Raw genomic sequence first — 19,934 nt, 5'->3', positions numbered from 1 at the left:
TTGCAGTATTTCTGTTACAGCAACACTAAAAGACTAAGACAATTTACATACATTATAAACTCCACCAAGATATAATTTTTGCAGTCATAAATTGTTTTAAAATTTAGGTGAGAGGGAAAAGACAGTCCTTTGTATTTACCTATATAACTACCATTTTGTTGCTCTTCCTTTCTTCCTAAGTATCCATGTTTCCATCTGGTACCATACCCTTAATCCTGATGAACTTGCTTCAACATTTATCATAATGCTAGTTTTTGTTTATTTGAAAATGTTTTAATCCCATCTTCATTTTCTAGGATATTTACACTGGATATAGAATTCTGGGTTGACAGTTTTTTTTTTTCTTTCAACACTTTAAAGATATTTCACTGTTTCTGGTCCCCAGTTTTTCTAACGAGAAGAAACCAATCACATCATTGTTGTCCCATATGTAGTGTACAATTTTTCTCTGCTGCTTTCAAGATTTTCTCTTTATCTTTAGTTTTCAGCAGTTTTACTATGATGTTTATTTAACCTGCTTGGGATTTGCTGAGCTTCTTGAAACTAAATTTGTAGGAAATTTACAGCTGTCATTTCTCCAAAAAAAAAAAAAAAAACTTTTTTTTTTTCCTGCTCCCTTCTCTTGCCGCTCCTTCTGGTACTCCACCTGCATGTATGTTAGAACTTTTTACGTTGTTCCACAGGTCACTGAGGCTCTGTTCATGTTTTTCCAATCTTTTTCTGTTTTTCAGATTGGATAATTTCTATTGATCTATCTTCAAGTTAAGTGACACTTTCTTCTGTCATGGACAATCTATTAAGTTCATCCCGTGATTTTTAAATTTCAGGTATTATATTTTTCAGTTCCACAATGTTTTATAGTTTCTATTTCTCTGGTTAGATCTATTTTGTTAGGAATTAGATTTTACTTAAGCTTATCGGCACTTGTATTTCTTAGATCTCACTCTCTCCATTTCATAACTGAAGAATATTTAATAACATTCTACAGTTCACTGCCTGCCCAAAGTAGCAGAGCTGAGAGCAGAGCCCTCATTCCTGTGCTTTCCCAAGATGTTTTTTTCTTTTTAAAAAAAATTTTTATTGTGCTGTAAGTTTATAAATCAAGTCAGTCTCTCATACAAGAAATTTATACACGCTTTGCTATATACTCCTAATTGCTCTCCCCCTAATGAGACAGCACACTCCTTCCCTCTACTCTCTCTTTTTATGTCCATTCAGCCAGCTTCTGACACCCTCTACCCTCTCACCAGACAGGAGATGCCAACATAGTCTCATGTGTCTACTTGATCCAAGAAGCTCATTCTTCACCAGTATCATCTTCTATCCCATACTCCAGTCCAATCCCTGTCTGAAAAGTTGGGTTTGGGAATGCCTCCTGTCTTGAGGTAACAAAAGGTCTGGGGACCATAACCTCCAGGGTCCTTATAGTCTCAGTCAGATGATGAAGTCTGGTCTCTTAACGAGAATTTGGGGTCTGCATCCCACTGCTCTCCTGCTCCCTCAGGAGCTCTCCATTGCCCTCCCTGTCAGGCCAGTCATGGGTTGTAGCTGTGCACCAGCTATCTCTTCTGGTCTGGGGCCGATGCAGTCTCTGGTTTATGTGGTCCTTTCTGTGTCCTGAGCTCATAATTACCTTGTTTTTGGTGTTCTTCATACTCCTTTGCTCCAGGTGGGCTGAGTCCCACTGATGCAGCTTAGATGGCTGATTGTTAGCATTTAAGACCCCAGAAGCTACTCACCAAAGTGGGATGCAGAATGCTTTCTTAATAGATTTTAGTATGCCAATTGACTTAGATGTCCCCTGAAACCATGGTCCTCAAACCCCTGCCCCTGCTATGATGGCCTTCGAATCGCTCAGTTTATTCAGGAAACTTCCTTGCTTTTAGTTTAGTACAGTTATGTTGACCTCGCCTGTATTGTGTGTTGTCCTTCCCTTCACTCGAAACAATTCCTATCCACAATCTAACCAGTGAGAACCCCTCTCCTTCCCTCCCCGCTCTTGTAAGCATCAAAGAATATTCTCTTCTCTTCAAACTATTTCTCCACTTATTATAATAGTGGTCTTATACAATATTTGTCCTTTTGCAGCTGACTAATTTCACTCAGCATAATGCCTTCCATATTCTTCCATGTTACGAAATGTTTCACGGATCCATCATTGCTCTTTATCAATGTATAGTATTCCATTGTGTGAATATACCATAATTTATTTATCCACTCATCCAATGATGGGCACCTTAGTTGCTTCCATCTTTTTGCTATTGTAAACAGTGCTGCAATGACATGGGTATGCACAGGTCCGTTTGTGTAAAGGCTCTTATTTCCCTAGGATACATTCCAAGGAGTGGGATTGCTGGATCATATGGTAGTTCTATTTCTAGTTTTTTAAGGAAGTGCCAAATCTATTCCCAAAGTGGTTGTACCATTTTATATTCCCACCAGCAGTGTGTAAGTGTTCCACTCTCTCCACAACCTCTCCAACATTTATGATTTTGTGTTTTTTGGATTAATGCCAGCCTTGTTGGAGCAAGATGGAATCTCACTGTAGTTTTGATTTGCATTTCTCTCTCTTTTTTTTTTTAATAGCTAATGATCATGAGCATTTCCTCATGTATCTGTTAGCTGCCTGAATGTCTTCTTTCGTGAAGTGTCTGTTCATATCTTTTGCCCATTTTTTCATTGGGTTTTTTGTCTTTTTGTAGTTGAGTCTTTGCAGTATCATGTAGATTTTAGAGATCAGGCGCTGATCGGAAATGTCATAGCTAAAAACTTTTTCCCAGTGTGTAGGTTGCCTTTTTACTCTTTTGGTGAAGTCTTTGGATGAGCATAGGTGTTTGATTTTTAGGAGCTCCTAGTTACCTTGTTTTCTCTTCTGCATTGATAATGTTTTGTATAATGTTTATGCCACATATTAGGGCTCTGAACATTGTCCCTGTTTTTTCTTCTGTGAACTTTATCATTTTAGATTTTATATTTAGGTCTTTGATGCATTTTGAGTCAGTTTTGTGCATGGTATGAGGTATGGGTCTTGTTTCATTTTTTTGCAGATGGATATCCAGTTATGCCAGCACCATAAGTTGAAGAGACTGTCTTTTCCCCATTTAACTGACTTTGGGCCTTTGTCAAATATCAGCTGCTCATACGTGGATGGATTTATATCTGGGTTCTCAATTCTGTTCCATCGGTCTATGTATCTGTGGTTGTACCAGTACCAGGCTGTTTTGACTACTGTGGCAGTATAATAGGTTTTAACATCAGGTAGAGTGAGGCCTCCCACTTTGTTCTTCTTTTTCAGTAATGCTTTACTTATCCCGGGCTTCCTTCCCTTCCATATGAAGTCAATGATTTGTTTCTCCATCTCATTAAAAAATGCCAGTGCAATCTGGATTGGAATTGCATCGTATCTATAGATCGTTTTTGGTAGAATACACATTTTTACAATATTAAGTCTTCCTATCCATGAGCTAGGTATGTTTTTCCACTTACGTAGGTCTCTTTTGGTTTCCTGCAGTAGTGTCTTGTAGTTTTCTTTGTATAGGTCTTTTACGTCTCTGGTAAAGTTTATTGCTAAGTATCTTCTTGGGGGCTACTGTAAACAGTATTGATTTGGTGATTTCCTCCTCTGTGTTCCTTTTGTTGGTGTAGATGAACCCAACTGATTTTTGATTCTTTTAATTTTATCTTGTACCCTGATACTCTGCTGAACTCTTCTATTAGTTTCAGCAGTTTTCTTGAGGATTCTTTGGGTTTTCTGTGTACAAGATTATGTCATCTGCAAATAGAGATGCTTTTACTTCTTCCTTGCCAATCTGGGTGCCCTTTATTTCTTCATCTAGCCTAATTGCTCTGGCTAGGAACTCCAGCAAAATGTCGAATAAGAGTGGTGATAAAGGGCATCCCTGTTTGGTTCCCAGTCTCAAGGGGAATGCTTTCAGACCCTCTCTATTTAGGATGATGTTGGCTGTTGGCTTTGTATAGCCCAAAACCAAACCCACTGCTGTTGAGTCGATTCCAACTCATAGCGACTCTATACAACAGAGCAGAACTGCCCCATAGTTTCCAAGGAGCACCTGGCGGATTCAAACTGCCGACCTCTTGGTTAGCAGTCGTAGCACTTAACCCTTATACCACCAGGGTTTCCGTTGGCTTTGTATAAAATGCTCTTTATTTTGTTGAGGAATTTTCCTTCTATTCCTATTTTGCTGAGAGTTTTTATCATGAATGGGCGTTGAACTTTGTCAAATGCCTTTTCTTCATCAATTGATAAGGTCATGTGGTTCTTGTGTTTTATGATAGATTACATTAATTATTTTTCTAACATTGAACCATCCCTGCATACCTGGTATGAATCCCACTTGGTCATGGTGAATTATTTTTTTTTGATATGTTATTGAATTCTACTGGCTAGAATTTTGTTGAGAATTTTTGCATCTAAGTTCATGAGGGATATAAGTCTGTAATTTTCTTTTTTCGTGGCATGTTCACCTAGTTTTGGTATCAGGGATATGCTGGCTTCATAGCATGAGTTTGGGAGTATTCCACCTTTCCTATGCACTGAAATGCCTTTAGTAGTAGTGGTGTTAACTCTTCTCTGAAAGTTTGGTAGAACTCTGCAGTGAAGCTGTCCAGGCCAGGGTTTTTTTTTTTTTTGGGAGTTTTTTGATTACCTTTTCAATCTCTTCTTTTGTTATGGGTCGATTTAGTTGTTCCAGCTTTGTTTGTGCTAGTTTAGGTAGGTAGTGTGTTTCTAGGAATTCATCCATTTCTTCTAGGTTTTCAAATTGTTAGAGTACAATTTTTTCCTAGTAATCTGATAAGATTCTTTTAATTTCAGTTGGGTCTGTTGTAATATCGCCCATCTCATTTCTTATTTGGGTTATTTGCTTTCTCTTCTGTTTTTGTCAGTTTGAGCAATGGTTTATCAATTTTTTCAAAGAAGCAGTTTTTGGTCTTGTTCAATTTTTCAATTGCTTTTCTGTTCTCTATTTCATGTGATTCTGCTCTAATTTGTATTATTTGCTTTCTTCTGGTGCCTGAGGGTTTCGTTTGTTGCTCTATTTGTTCACGTTGTAGGGATAATTCTTGATTTTGGCCCTTTATTCTTTTTGTATGTGTGCATTTATTGATATAAAACTGACCTCTGAGCACTGCTTTTGCTGTGTCCCAAAGGTTCTGATAGGAAGTGTTTTCATTCTCATTGGATTCTCTGAATTTCTTTATTCCATCCTTAATGTCTTCTATAACCCAGTCTTTTTGAGCAGGGTATTGTGCAGTTTCCATGTCTTTGACTTCTTTCCCCTGCTTTTTCTGTTATTGATTTCTACTCTTATGGCCTTATGGTCAGAGAAGGTGCCTTGTAATATTTCGATGTTTTGGATTCTGCTAAGGCTTGCTTTATGACATAGTATGTGGTCCATTCTAGAGAATGTTCCATGTACACTAGAAAAGAAAGTATACTTGGCTGCTGTTGGGTGCAGTGTTCTGTATATGTCTATAAGGTCAAGCTGGTTGGTTAAGATCTTCCGTGTCTTTATTGAGCTTCTTTCTGGATGTCCTGTCCTTCACCGAAAGTGGCGTGTTGAAGTCTCCTACTATAATTGTGGAGCTGTCTATCTCATTTTTCAATGCTGTTAGAGTTTGTTTTATGTATCTTGCAGCCCTGTCGTTGGGTGCATAAATATTTAGTATGGTTATATCCTCCTGGTATATTGTCCTTTTAATCATTATATAGTGTCACTCCTTGTCCTTTGTGGTGGGTTTAACTTCAAAGTCTATTTTGTCAGAAATTAATACTGTAACTCCTGCTTTTTTGATTGTTGTTTTCTTGATTTTTTTTCCATTCTTCTTATTTTAGTTTGTTTTTATCTCTGAAAGTCTAAAGTATGTCTCTTGTTAGCAGCATATAGATGAATTGTGTTTATCCATTCTGTCACTCTCTGCCTCTTTATTGGTGCATTTAGTTCATTTACATTCAGGGTAATTATAGATAGGTATGAGTTTAGTGCTGTCATTTTGTCTTTTTTTCGTGTGTTGTTAAGAGTTTCTTCTTCCCACTTAATTTTTTGTGCTGAGTAGTTTATCTTTATGTATTATCTTTTCCTCTTATTCGTTGTTGTTGATTTTGTATCTGTGAGTCTCTATTTTTTTCCTGTATGTTATTTTGACGAGTAGGATAGTGAGTATCCTTTGTGGTTACCTTAATGCTTACCTCTATTTTTCTAAGTTTAAACCTAACTTGTATTTCTTTATAATTGACTTTTCTTCCTCTCCACATAAAAGATCTATGACTACATTTCTTAGTCCCTTTTTATTGTTTTAATATTGTCTTCTTTTACATAATAACATCACTGTTTCCCTGTTTTGAGAGTTTTTTTCATCTTGATTTATTTTTGTGATTTTCCTGTCTGGGTTGACATCTGATTGCTCTGTCCAGTGTTCTAGTCTTGGGTTGACACCTGATATTATTGATCTTCTAACCAAAGAACTCCCTTTAATATTTCTTGTAGTTTTGGTTTGGTTTTTATGAATTCCCTAAAATTCTGTTTATCTGGAAATGTCCTAATTTCACCTTCATATTTGAGAGACAGTTTTGTTGGATATATGATTCTTGGTTGGCAAGTTTTTTCCTTCAATGCTTTATATTAGTCATCCCATTGCTTTCTTGCCTGCATGGTTTCTGCTGAGTAGTCTGAGCTTACTCTTATTGACTCTCCTTTGTAGGTGACTTTTTGTTTATCCCTAGCTGCTCTTAAAATTCTCTCTTTATCTTTGGTTTTCGCAAGTTTGATTATAATGTCTTGGTGACTTTCTTTTAAAATCTATCTTATGTGGAGTTCGATGAGCATCTTGGATAGATATCTTGTCATCTTTCACAATATCAGGGAAGTTTTCTGTCAACAAATCTTCAACAATTCTCTCTGTATTTTCTGTTGCCCCTCCCTGTTCTGGTACTCCAATCACTTGTAGGTTATTCTTCTTGATAGAGTCCTACATGATTCGTAGGGTTTCTTCCTTTTTTGAAATTCTTTTATCTGATTTTTCTTCAAATATACTGTTGCCAAGTGTTTTCAATCTCACTAATTCTGCTCCTCTGACTTTCTATTAAGTTGTCTAATTCTGTAAGTTTTTTGTTAATCTTCTGAATTTCTGATTGTTGTCTCTCTATGGATTCTTGCAGCTCATTAGCTTTTCATTATGTTCTTGAATAACCTTTTTAATTTCTTCAACTACTTTATCTGTGTGTTCCTTGGCTTGTTCTGTATATTGCCTGATCTCCTTCCTAATCTCGTTCCTAATGTCTCGAAGAGTTGTGTATATTAATCTTTTGAATTTTGCATCCGGTATATTCCAGGAAGTCACCTTCATCCAAAAGATCCATTGATTCTTTGTTTTGAGAGCTTGTTGAGGTGATCATTGTCTGTTTGTTTGTGTGACTTGATACTGACTGTTGTCTCCATGCCATCTATAAGTTATTGTATTAGTTTATTTTATGTTTGCTTACCGTATCCTAGCTTCTCGGTTTGTTTTGTTTTGATATACCCAAATGGGTTGCTTGAGTGTGCCAGCTTGATTATTTTTGCCTTTGAGGCTCTTACGTCCTGTCATCAGATGGCTAGAGCTGTTATCAGGTATATGGGTCTATGAGTCCATTCACTTTTCTCATATGAATTCAGCTTATGTGTCCAGGTAGCTGATCATCAAGTGGGTGGTACAGGCTCTGTCCTACTGTCTTAGAGGGGCAGGGGCGATTGGTGTAGGTACCGGTATATGGTTGCAGCAGGAAGTCATGCTCTGAACAAGGCAGGGGGTTGAGATCTGTCCCTTGAGTGTCTGTGAGGAAAGCGTGTCCTTGTTCTCTAGCGCGCACAGGTGGGTGGTTTCTACAGACAGACCATGGGCATCCAGTGCTTTTGACTGTAAGGACTGGGAGATACCAGTTATCCTTGGACCCCTGTCGCGGGTGGCTGGGTGACCTGAGTGCAGCCACCAGTCCTTAGGCCCCTGACGTGAGTAGGTGAGGTCCCTATTTAATAGGCAAAGTGGTGCCAAATATCAAACACCCGCCTCTTCACCACACAGCTGAAACGGTTGAAGTCTGACAACAATGGCCAATTCTCCTGAATTAGGCCCACACAGGTCCATGCAGGGGGAAAGGTATTCAAAGTCCACAGACCGTTTACGCCTGGACAGGAGCCACTTCTGTCCTGCTGTACCCCGCTTAGTGGAGCTGGCAAATTATCTTTTCCCCCAATTGTGAATTTATTCCTACTCCAAGGCCAGGAGGGCGTGGTAAAATATACACAAGTACTTAGCTTTTGCCAAGGGTGCCGTTCTTCTCTGGTTCCGGAGGTGTGAGTAGGCTGTGCTGCTGGCTGCTTCTCCCTGAGGAAACTGTGGCCAAACGCTACTACCAGCCCGCCGCAGCTGCTCCTAGGAATGGTTCCTGAAGGATCCCGGCAATTCAGGTCCAGCAACTCCTCTCCGCTTTTGAACCGTCTCTCCCTCCCTGTGCCGCTCAGTCCGTTTTCTGACTTGGCCTTTGATGTTCAGGGCTCCTAGCTTGTCATAAATATAATCGTTTCACTTGTTTTTTCGGGTCTTTGTTGTAAGAGGGATTGCAGGAAGTGCCTAGCTATTCCGCTATCTTGGCCCCGCCTCCCTTTTTTTTTTAATTGTGCTTTAAGTCAAAGGTAAACCCTTGTGGCATAGTGGTTAAGTGCTACAGCTGCTAATCAAAAGGTTAACAGTTCAAATCCACCAGGCGCTCCTTGGAAACTATATGGGGCAGTTCTACTCTGACCTATAGGGTTGCTATGAGTCAAAATCGACTCGACGGCAACGGGTTTGGTTTTTGATTTTAAATGAAAGTTAACAGTTCAAGTTAGTTTCTCATACGAAAATTTATACACACATCGTTATGTGGCCCTACTTCCTCTCCCTATAATGTGACAGCACTCCTCCTTTCCACCCCGGATTTCCCATGTCCATTCAAGCAGCTCCTGTCCATTTCTGCCTTCTCATCTCACCTCTGGACAGGAGCTGCCCATTTAGTCTCTTGAGGTAAGAAGCACACTCTGCATCAGTATCACTCTATACCCAATAGTCCAGTCTTATCTTTGTCTGAAGAGTTTGCTTTGGGAATGATTTTAGTTTTGGGCTAACAGAGAGTCCGGGGGCCATGTCTTCTGGGATCCCTTCAGTCTCAGTCAGACCATTAAGTCTGGTCTTTTTATGTGAATCTGAGTTCTGCATCCCACTTTTGTCCTGCTCCATCAAGGACTCCCTGTTGTGTTCCCTGTCAGGATGGCCATTGGTGGTAGCCAGGTACCATCCAGTTCTTCTGGTCTCAGGCTGATGGAGTCTCTGGTTTATGTGGCCCTTTCTGTCTCTTGTGCTCATACTTTCCTTGTGTCTTTGGTGTTCTTCATTCTCCTTTGCTCCAGGTGAGTTAGAACCCACTGATAAATCTTGGATGGCCACTTGCTAGCTTTTAAGTCCCTAGATACCACTCACCAAAGTGGGATTGTGCTTACACTTATCTTTCCATTCATTACAAGTATATTTTTCTTTCTGTCCAAGAGCATAGTTTTATGATAGTTGCTTTAAAGTCCTTTTCTGCTAATTCTAACATCAGAGTCATCTTGAGGTTAGTCTCCCCTGACTGCCTTTCCTCTTGAGTATGACTCATTATTATTATTATTATCTTCATGTCTAGTAATTTAGGAGCCCCTGGGTGGCATGCATGGTAAAGTGCTCAAGTACTAGCCCAAAGTTTGCCAGTTTGAACCCACTCAGGGGCACCTCAGAAAACGGGCTTGGCAATCCACTTCCAAAAGGTCACAGCCTTGAAAACCCTATGGAGCAGTTCTACTCTGCACACATGGGGCTGTCATGAGTTGGAATCAACTAGATGACAACTAAGAATGCCAACAACAGTAATTTAGGATTGAATACTGGACATTGAAAATGAAATGCTGTAGAGATTGCATCCTGGACAGTGAAAATGAAATGCTGTAGGGATTCTGGATTCTGTTTTATTCTTTTTTTGTTTGTTTGTTTCAGCAAGCAATTAACTTGGTTAGAACCAAAACTCCAAATTTCATCTCCCTTGCATTGGGCAGCAGCTGAATTCTCCATTCAATGATTTTAGCCTTCAAGTCTATCCTGTGTGTGCAGTTTAGGGGTCAGCCAGAGATTTGGGCAGAGTTTAAATACAGAATTAGGGCCCCCCCTCTGTGTTTCTCTCCTTTCTAGGCTATCCTCCCTCACTTTTCGGCTGCTATAGTCACCCCCTGATCTCAGTTCTCTTATTCCTCAACCAATAAGACTGCAGGTTTCCATTCAAGTTTTAGCTATAACCACAGCATAGCAACTGTAGCCTACTCACAGGTGAAAAACTGTAAAAAATGGAAAGCCCTTTAGAATTACCATTCTTCTCTTTTCTATACTATAGTAGAAACAGCACTAGAACTGGGAATTTAAAGACCTGAATTTAAATCCTAGCCTGGCCACTTTTTTGTTATGTAACTTTGGGCAAGTCAACTCTCACAGCCCATTTTCTCATCCTAAAATGGGGAAAAGAATGTCTGCTTCATGGGGTTGTAAGAGGATCAAATTAAGTAATACATGTGATAGGAAATTGAGGCTTAGAGGGGCTAGATAATGCCCTATTAATTGGTAGAAGTTGGCCAACCACATCTGTTTGACTCTAAAATTCATGCTTTTTCTGCTATGCCATGTTGTTTCTATCTTTCTGATGACTACTCTCTCCATCTGTCCCTTCCAAAGACACCTCTAAGTACCTACTATAATCTAGCAACCAGGTTGGGCATCAAGGATATAAGTCAAAGCCCTTGCTCTTTAGAAGTTCGAAGTGCCATTCCCTTCTTCTAAGTATTGACTGCCCTCCCATTCATGCCTGCTTTTGGTCACTGTCCAGTGCCTTTAGGTATTTTGTTCAGTTTGTAATTGCTAACTGTCATAGAGGTTGGTTTGATACAAGCTACTATGCTATTACCAGAAATGGGACTGCTGTCCATGGATTTTGGTTATGCTATCTAGCTGCTCTGTTTTTATATAGGGATTTGGAGATACAAATGCTATTTTTTTGCCACTATCCTGTCTTTCCAGAATTTTCTGCTATATATTTTAATAATAAACACAATACTACCTAGAATCTATTATGCACAATCTTTGCCCAGAGTACCTCTGCTCCTAAAGCACAACAATACTTGGTATGAATTTAACTGCTGGGGAGCGAGAGACCAGAAGTATAACTACCTTCCTACCACTGCTTTATACCTGGTGTTGTCTTGGCTATTCCATGATCTGGTAATGCTCCATATTTCCGACGCTGATCATACCAGTCATTCACCGTCATAGTTGCCAGGCTTGGATAACCAGCTCCAAATACCCTGCAAGAATCATATTGCATTTAAAAAACTAAACACGTATAACATAATTAAAATGCCTCTTCTCTCTGGTGACAAAGCCTGGGTCTGTTTTATTCTTGTTCCCCTAACCAGCTATCTCCTGAAAAGCTGTACAAACTTCTATAAGGATATGTAAAAAGCAGCATCCAGAAATAGGCATTAAAGAGCTTTAATAAGAAGATAAACAGTCCAGGATCATCTCCCAATAAGCAACCCCAGAGGTCAATGACCCACAGAGCAGTAATGACACGGTGGAAGGGGTATTTATGGTTGCTAAGTCTGAAAAGTATAAAGAGGAAGGAGACTCTCCTGCCACCCTATGGAAAAGCATCTTATGAGCTCAGAATTAAATTCTAGGTAGTCAAATATGTCCTTTGAGAACTGCAGCTGAATGTAGGAAGGGTGGCAACAATGGGGAAAAAAAAGTTTAAGTATACAATTCCCCATTAGATTGTTCCTTTCTGTTTTATTCATCTTTGTTTCCTTTTGAGTCTGTTTTAAAGCTTGAGTCTGAGAGGGAAATGTCTGATCAAGACGGACACAGAGAAAGCATCAGGAGAGGCAATAATATCTCTTTAATGAAAGAAGAGCCTCGACAGCTGAAACCATGACCTTTCAACAACACCTGTTCTGTCTGTTATTAATGCATCATAATTGAACTATAAAAGCAGGAGGCCTACAAAGGCAACCTACTTTTTCAAGTTCTACCTACTTGGCTTGGGCCATATCCCGAGTGAGAATGAAGGGTTTCATTGGCGGCCTGTCCTGACGAGATGAGTGAGAAGTTGATGCCTAAAAAAAGAAATGATCAGATGTTCATTTGCCATTTTGCCCACCTCACTATGTAGGTCCTTAAGCCTTCAAAACCTTGAAAAGCCCTTGATTTAAATTTCACTCACTCCCTGTTTATCAGTCTCAGGATACTAATGGTAGAAGTTGCTTAACTCTGCTGAGAAGGCCTAGGTACCTCACTAAAAAGAGATAAAGAAAATGTTCTTACAGCAACTATCTCACCAGAAGTAAAAAATTACTTGGCTTTAAAATACCTCCTCCAAAGGAGATACTACAGCCTTCTTCCATGTTCCATATAACTCCCTTGAGCTCAATTTGAAGCACTTGCCCTCAGCCTGGCTTTAAGTGGAAACACTGAATTATTAAGACCCTTCTTCTAAAGCCCCTGAAACAATCTATGGTCAAAGAAACAGTGTTTACTTGGTTCCAGCTCCATCACTTTCAGAGCCAATCCTAACACCACATGAGAGAGCGTTTACTAAAAAAAGGGGGAGGGCGGGCAGGAAAGGATCCAGAAGGTTCCAGCCTCAAGATGCTTGAAAACCACTCTAGATATGTTCGAGGGACCTTTTGGCATTAGAATAGTAATTATTGATTCTTTGACCCTTTAACATGGAGGAACTAGGTTGATGTTACCCTGAGGCAAGAGCACCTGGGCTAATTTAATTAGTACAAATCAAATCAGGAAGATGTTTCTCTGAGGACTTAAATAAATTCCTGTGACTAGCTGATAAACTCAACTCAATTTATGTTGCAACCTGAACCAAAGAGCAAGTGGCAGTACGGCCTATTCTTCTGAGGCAGCGGTGCCAAAACAGGGTAATGATATTCAAAAAGCCAAAACTATGTTATACCAGGTTTTCTTTGTCAGCATATCTGGCATTTTGTACATTGAGATGTCCTTGCTGTGTCTCATATTTGGGTGATTTCAAAGTGTATAACTAATTCATTGTGTAATGTTAAATTCTGATTCCTTCCCCAACCTAAACATATTCCCTGACCTTTCGTTTTATCTTCTTCGTTCTAGTCTTTTCTGTCTCTCCTCCAGTTTTATTTTTCCTCTCCTTTCCCATCCTATTTCTCTTCCCCTTTGTTTGTTATAGTCAACCACAAGTCATGACTTCCCACAGCAAAAACCAATTTTTATTTCAGAGAAGTCTCCCTCTCTCACGGCATGTCACAAAAACACAAGTGACTAGAAGTGTATGACAGATTAGAAAGGACTGGGAACTACTACTATAAAGAGAAATCTATCCTACTGGACCTTCAGCTTTCCTCTATTAATCTTAGTAAGACCAATAATTTTATGGAATCTCAGAAGAATTTTAATTTGGTTACTCTTACGTAGATATCTAACATCTTGTGACAGTAACTTTTTGAGCTTTATGGGCAGTAGTGAGGCTTACCTCTTTTGAGGAATCCTTTTCTCTCAGGATCTTTAACTCTTGGTCAATGCTCTCAATCTCTTCTAAGCTGATACCAATCCACCTCCGAAGGTGAAGGAGATAATATTCACGAACACGCTCATCATCTGCTTGACCACTTTCCACAGCAGATTTCAGCGCAGATAATCTACGTTCCATCTCCTTCTTCTGCTTGTATCTGTTCCACAGAAAAGCATTACCCATGCACTTAAAAATAAAGAGGTATTCCTTCAAAAGAAGGCTACAATAAGGTTTTACCTTTTCAAATTATCAGGTTATAAGTATGTTGATTTTCACCTTGTCAAGAATACAGATTCTATACCCCAGAGCTTGCCACCAGGCTGTTCCCTTAGACTACAAGGAAAGGAAGGGACCAGCAGGGGCTGAGAAATATATTCTGAAGCCAGAAAAATATAGAAGTAACCTAGTATGAGCAACTCCTGCCATTATCTTTAAGGATGGGAGTGCCTTAGTTTACACATCAACCCTTACTAGGCTGGGTGACTAATATCATACAACGCTTCCCACATGCTTCCATTTGGGAGTTACGCTTTCAAAGAATCATAGAATCTTAGGGGTCATTTACCTCCCATTGATGCAGGAATTCCTTGTAAAACGGCTTAATAAATGATCGTCTCTTCTTTTCTTCTGGAAACAAAAAATTCCCAGCTCTTCTGACTCATCCTTATATAATTTAACCCTTTCGTGCTCATGGGTACTTCTAGGGACCAAGTACTTTTTCTGCCTCTGAAGGTTTATTGGGAAGCTGCTGCGCCACTGACAGTGTGTGCTGCTGCAAGGCAGGGGCCTTTCTGACTGAAACCGAAGAAATGGGCATGTGCTGCAAATTATTGTTTTTACACGATATTGTATGAGGTGTCTGAATTTTTGGTAGGAAAAACAGAAATTTTGAAAATTTGTATTTGTTACACATATGTACCAATAGACCCCAGTGGGGATTCTGGGGCATAATTAGCGGTACTTCATACGCACCATTAAACACTTAGGGTAGGCTTGTGGGAAGGGGCAAGAAAAAAGATCAGTACTACCTATCAAAAATTCAGACACACTCAATGATTCAGCATGCTTCCGTTAATGAAAACGCGTTATAAACAAAAAATTCAAATGAGGAAATAATTGGTTTATGAAAGGTTAAAGACTCATAACTACCCTGGATGGAGTCCTTGGGTGGCACAGTTAATCACTCAGCTACTAACTGAAAGGTTGATAGTTCAAATCCACCCAGTGGTGCCTTGGAAGAAAGGCCTGGTGATCTACTTCCAAAAGATCACAGCCATTGAAAACCCTATGGAGTGCAGTTTTACTCTGAAACACGTGGGACTGCCATGAGTTATAATCGACTTAACGGCAACTGGCTGCTTTTCAGGATGCATTCTAATATGTCATCTGTCATTCACTCATCCATTCAACAATTATTTACTGAGGACCTACTGTGTGACATGCACTGTTCTCAGTGCTGGAGGGGCACAGCAAAGTATAAACAAAGTCTCTGCTCTTACGAAGCTTTCATGAGAAGACAGAAAGAAACAGATGAGTCAGGTAGTGATTAGTGCTATGAAGTAAATCAAAAAGTAAGAGGTGGATAAAGTGATGGTGCAGAAGTAGGGGTATTATTACATATAAAGTGGTCAAGAAAGCCCTCTTTGAAGAGAAGACATTTCAGCAAAGACTTCAAAGAAATAAGAAGCAAGCCAGGTAGATATCTGGAAGAATGTTCTACGAAGACGGGAAAACAAATACATAGGCCCTGGGGTGGGAGAATGTTGGCCTGTTATATTTGAGAAATGGCAAGAAGGTCAATGTGGCTGGAATGGAGTGAAAAGTGATAGGAAATGAGGCCAGAGAGCTAGCCAGGGCTACAGTTTGCAGAGATGGGAAAGCCACTGGAGGCTTTTAAATAGAATATGTGACATGACTACAAAAGAGTGACATGAAAAGATTTTTTATCATAAGGGTCATGCTAGATGTTGTGTGGAGTATTGACTGTGGGGCTGGAGGCAAGGGTGAAAGCAGGGAAATCAATTAAAATTCACGTGAGAGATGGTGACTTGAAATAGGGAGGTAGTGATAGATGTGGTAAGATGTGGATGTACTTAAAATATAAAACAGGGTTTGCTAATTAATTGGAAGTAAGGGCTTGAAAGAAAGTGAGGAGTCAAGGATAAATTCCAAGATTTTTGACCTGAGCAACTGTGAGAATGGGGTTGCCATCTACTAAGATGGAGGAAGATAGGCTGGGTGAGGGATGGGGGGAGGAGGAGTCAGGAATCAAGATTTCATTGTTGAAATTTAACTCCGAGAGGTCTTTTCAAGAGTCAGTCTCAAACAGTCTATTGGATACACAAATTTGGAGTTTAGTGAAGGATCAAGGGTTGGAGATGGGACTACATATGATCACCTAGGAAGTACAGAAAAGGACTAAAAAATGAGCATTCTATATAATGTTACAAATAACTGTCACACTATCATCACAGGTATCCGTCTGAGTAAAACACTACAAAGGTCAATTCCTAGCTCATGAATTCTATTAGAGATAATACTTGACGACATGTACTCCTGGTACCACTCCCACCTTCACTTCCTTTCCTGAATGTACCTAATCACGGGGTGGGGGGGGAATATTAGAGCCTTAGGATATATACAATCCAGGGTAAGTTCTGGGTTAGTCCAGTGGTCCTCTGAATAAGGTTCATTTGCTTCGTTTCCTATTCTCTGTATTCATATGGTTTAACTGCACTCTGTGGTCTTTTCTTCTTTACTACTTACCTGCTCCTGCTAACTTTGCTCTTTGTCATTGTTGGGACTTCAGTTCCTAAACTCCTGTTCTATTAGGCCAGTATTTTTTAAACCTTTTTGTCTTAGCAGAAGAACACAAAACTGACTTGGTTAAACTGGATGAGGGCTTTCAACACCCTTTATCCAGGCACTGTGATGGAATCTTAGGCCTTCAAGAAACAGATTAAAAACCACTGTCCTAGACCTTCATCAAGGAGCCCTGGAGGTACAGTGGTTAAGCACTTGGCTGCTAATCAAAAGGTTGGTTGTTCAAACCCACCAGCTGCTCTGCAGGAGAAAAGACCTGGTGATCCACTCCCATAAAGATAACAGCCCAGAAACTCTATGGGGCAGTTCTACTCTGTCATATAGAGTCACTATGAGTCAGAATCAATTCAACGGCACACAACAACAGACCTTCATCACTGTTCTTGACTCTCCATGGTGAACTATTCCATGGAAACACTCTCTATCACCCTGACCCTGTGACCCTTCTGACTCTGGGCAATGTTCACCATTTCCTTTTCCTGTTCCCAAGCTGCTGAAGAGAGCTAATGAATCACGAATTTGTGTCAAATGGATCAACTACAAATCCATGCTACCAAACTATAGCTGAGCAGTCACTCTTGCTTACCTATCCTTTTGTTTATCTTTTGTAGACTCCATGCCACCATCACCCTTACCACATGGCCAATCAATGCAGAATTCAATTTCCTTCTTCAGCTTAAAATTTCTATAGCTTCAGGAAGGAGGCCAAGGTGGCGGAGTAGTCAGACGCTACCTGTGGTCCCTCTTACAACAAAGACCCGAAAAACATGTGAATCTATTATATGTATGACAAGCGAAGAGCCCTGAACATCAAAGGCAAAGTTGAGGAATCAGACTGAGCTGCAGGGCGAGGGAGAGATGGTTCAGAAGCAGCAAGGAATTGCCAGACCTGACCCATCAGAAACCGGCACCCTGCAGGCTGGACTGGCTGGTGCAAGTGGGGAGGCAAGGAATGGCGCTTGGGACAGGTTTTCCACATCAGGAGAGACCGAGCAGTGGAGAATCTACTCAAGCCTCCAGAATGAGTGAAAAGTGGCACTCAATCGGCAAAGATAAGTACATGTGTCTAACCTATTGCGTGGATCAAAACGCAACCCTTTGGGAAAAACCTCTCTCCCATTTACCCGCTCCCTCCCCACTCTGCACCGGTCCCTGGGGCCGGCTTCAGAGATTGCCACATCCCCTGGGCCAGAAACAAGACCTGTTGCATGTCCTGAGCCATTCTCTCAACCTTGGATAGGGTACAAATTAATAAACAGGAAAAAACAATCTGCCAGGTTCCCTAAGACGGGAACTCAGGGAAGGCACAGCTCCTTTGCCTAGGCACAGGCATAAAGGGTCTACGGACTTTAAATGCCTTTCACCCCTGCAAAGACCTGCGTAGGCCTGCTTCAACAGCATATACCCTCATTAGCACAGTACAACAGGGTATATACCTAAAGCCTAACTTCAGCTGTATCAGCTATATGGTGGTGTGGCAGGTTTATGACATTTGACATTGCTCTGCCTATTAAGCAGGGTCCTCACCTACCCACATCAGGGGCCTCAGGACTGGTGGCTCCACCCACGCCACCTAGCCAACTGTGACAGGGGTCCATAAATAAGTGGTGCCTCCCAGTCCTTACAGCCAACAGCACTGGGTGCCCATAGTCCGGGTGCAAAACCCACCCATGTGCTCTAGAGAACAGGGACACACTCTCCTCACAGACACTCAGGGGTGGCTGTCAGCCCCCTGCCTTGCTCACTGTGTGTATCCCTGCTGAAGCCAGACACCTGTGCCTACACCAATCACCCCTACCTATGATCTGTCTATATGCCGCCTCCAAAAGACACACTTTAGACTTAAAAACACAAACTAAAACCCAAAGAATGGGAAAAAAATCTATCAAGCAAACAACAATGAAAAAAGAGCAGGAGTGGCAATATTAATCTCTACAAAATAGACTTTGAAGTAAAATCCATTGCAAGGATAAGGAAGGACACTATATAATGATTAAAGGATCAATACACCAGGAAGACATAACCATGTAAAAATTTTACACACCCAACAACAGGGCCCCAAAATACCTAAAACAAACTGTAACAGCATTGAAAAGAGGGATAGACAGCTCCACAATAATAGTAAGAGACTTCAACACATCACTTTTGGTGAAGGACAGAATATCCAGAAAGCTCAATAAAGACACGGAATATCTAAATGCCACAATCAACCAACTTGACCTCACAGACATATACAGAACACCCCACCCAACAGCAGTCAAGTATACTTTCTTTTCTAGTGCACATGGAACATTCTCCAGAATAGACACCATATTAGGTCATAAAGCAAGCCTTAATAGAATCCAAAGCATCGAAATATTACAAAGCATCTTTTCTAACCATAAAGTCATAAAAGTAGAAATCAGTAATAGAAAAACCAAGGGAAAAAAAAATCAAACACATGGAAGCTGAACAACACCTTGCTCAGAAACTACTGGGTTAGATTTCTGGCCAACATGGTGACACAGACAGAGGCACCATGCCATCCCTCTACAGCAAAGACCCGAAAAACTAAATAAAACAAACGTCATTCCTGGAACCCAAAGTGTCAAATGAAGAGATAAAACACTCAGCCAAGCGGCGAATGGAATAAGAAACCTACAGAGACAGATAGTGAGGAGAGATACGTGCCAAGGATCCTATCAGCTAATGCAGCACGGATCTGCCACCTTGGACTCTTGCCGGAGATCATCAGACAGGGATCATGGGAAAGCAGCTTCATGGAGCTCCCAGCAGGAGACAGAGTACCCGGTAACTAGCGATACAGGCTTTCCCACCCCTCCATCCTCTCCCCGCTGCTCTACCTTTGAGCTGGCCTGGAAGTGCAGCATCCATGCCGCTTGGATTCGCCCCACCCACATCGGAGATTGGTGGACAGGAAGTACAGGAAAGCAGCTTCACAAAGTTCCCCGCAGGAGACAGAGCACCTGGTAACCAGTAATATATGCTTTCCTAACCCCACTCTTCTTCTCCCACCCAGCCTCCTCTGCTTCCCGCCTGCTTCTTGGCCGGGAGGCAAATGCTTCCGTCCCAGGCTGCTTGGATTCATCCTGCCCACACTGGTCTGAGTGACATTTGTCTGTTGCTGGTGGTGTTTTTTCTGTTCCTTTTGGTTCCTTCCATGCCTCCCACCACCTTCCCTCCCTTTTCTCTCAAACACCTGGCTCTGTGTGCCATCTTTGCTTCTTCTTGAAACGTTGTGAAGCACCGGCTGCTGGACTGGGGAACCACTCCCCAGCCCGAGACACCATGCTGGTGGGATTCCCTGGGGCTTTTTTTTTTTGCTTTATTTTGTTTTGCTTTGTCATGTTGTTTGTTTTTTCTTTTTGTGACTTGGAAGCCCCTTCTAGCCAGGCTGCACTACATGGCCTAGGAGCCACTTCTGAAGTCGGTGGGATCCCTG

The 19,934-nt window shown here is 40.9% G+C and overlaps 1 protein-coding gene across 4 annotated transcripts in view; it reads right to left on the bottom strand.

Moving 5' to 3' along the window:
* Positions 1-19,934, bottom strand: part of IGBP1 (immunoglobulin binding protein 1) — a 56,801-nt gene that overhangs the window by 20,077 nt on the left and 16,790 nt on the right. For 2 of the 4 annotated variants that reach the window (XM_064278510.1, XM_064278509.1), the window contains exons 4-7: positions 14,235-14,296; positions 13,631-13,826; positions 12,145-12,224; positions 11,302-11,414 (exon numbers count right to left, since the gene is read on the bottom strand). In XM_064278510.1, coding sequence (XP_064134580.1) covers positions 11,302-11,414; positions 12,145-12,224; positions 13,631-13,826; positions 14,235-14,296 — 451 coding nt within the window. The remainder of the gene's footprint in view (positions 1-11,301; positions 11,415-12,144; positions 12,225-13,630; positions 13,827-14,234; positions 14,297-19,934) is intronic. The other 2 variants (XM_010592733.3, XM_003412738.4) reach the window with 1 other exon arrangement.

This window comes from Loxodonta africana, chromosome X (genome assembly GCF_030014295.1).
Source record: "Loxodonta africana isolate mLoxAfr1 chromosome X, mLoxAfr1.hap2, whole genome shotgun sequence".
Lineage (NCBI taxonomy): Eukaryota > Metazoa > Chordata > Mammalia > Proboscidea > Elephantidae > Loxodonta > Loxodonta africana.
Note: the sequence above shows the minus strand (reverse complement) of the source record. Positions and strands in the feature narration are given on the sequence as shown.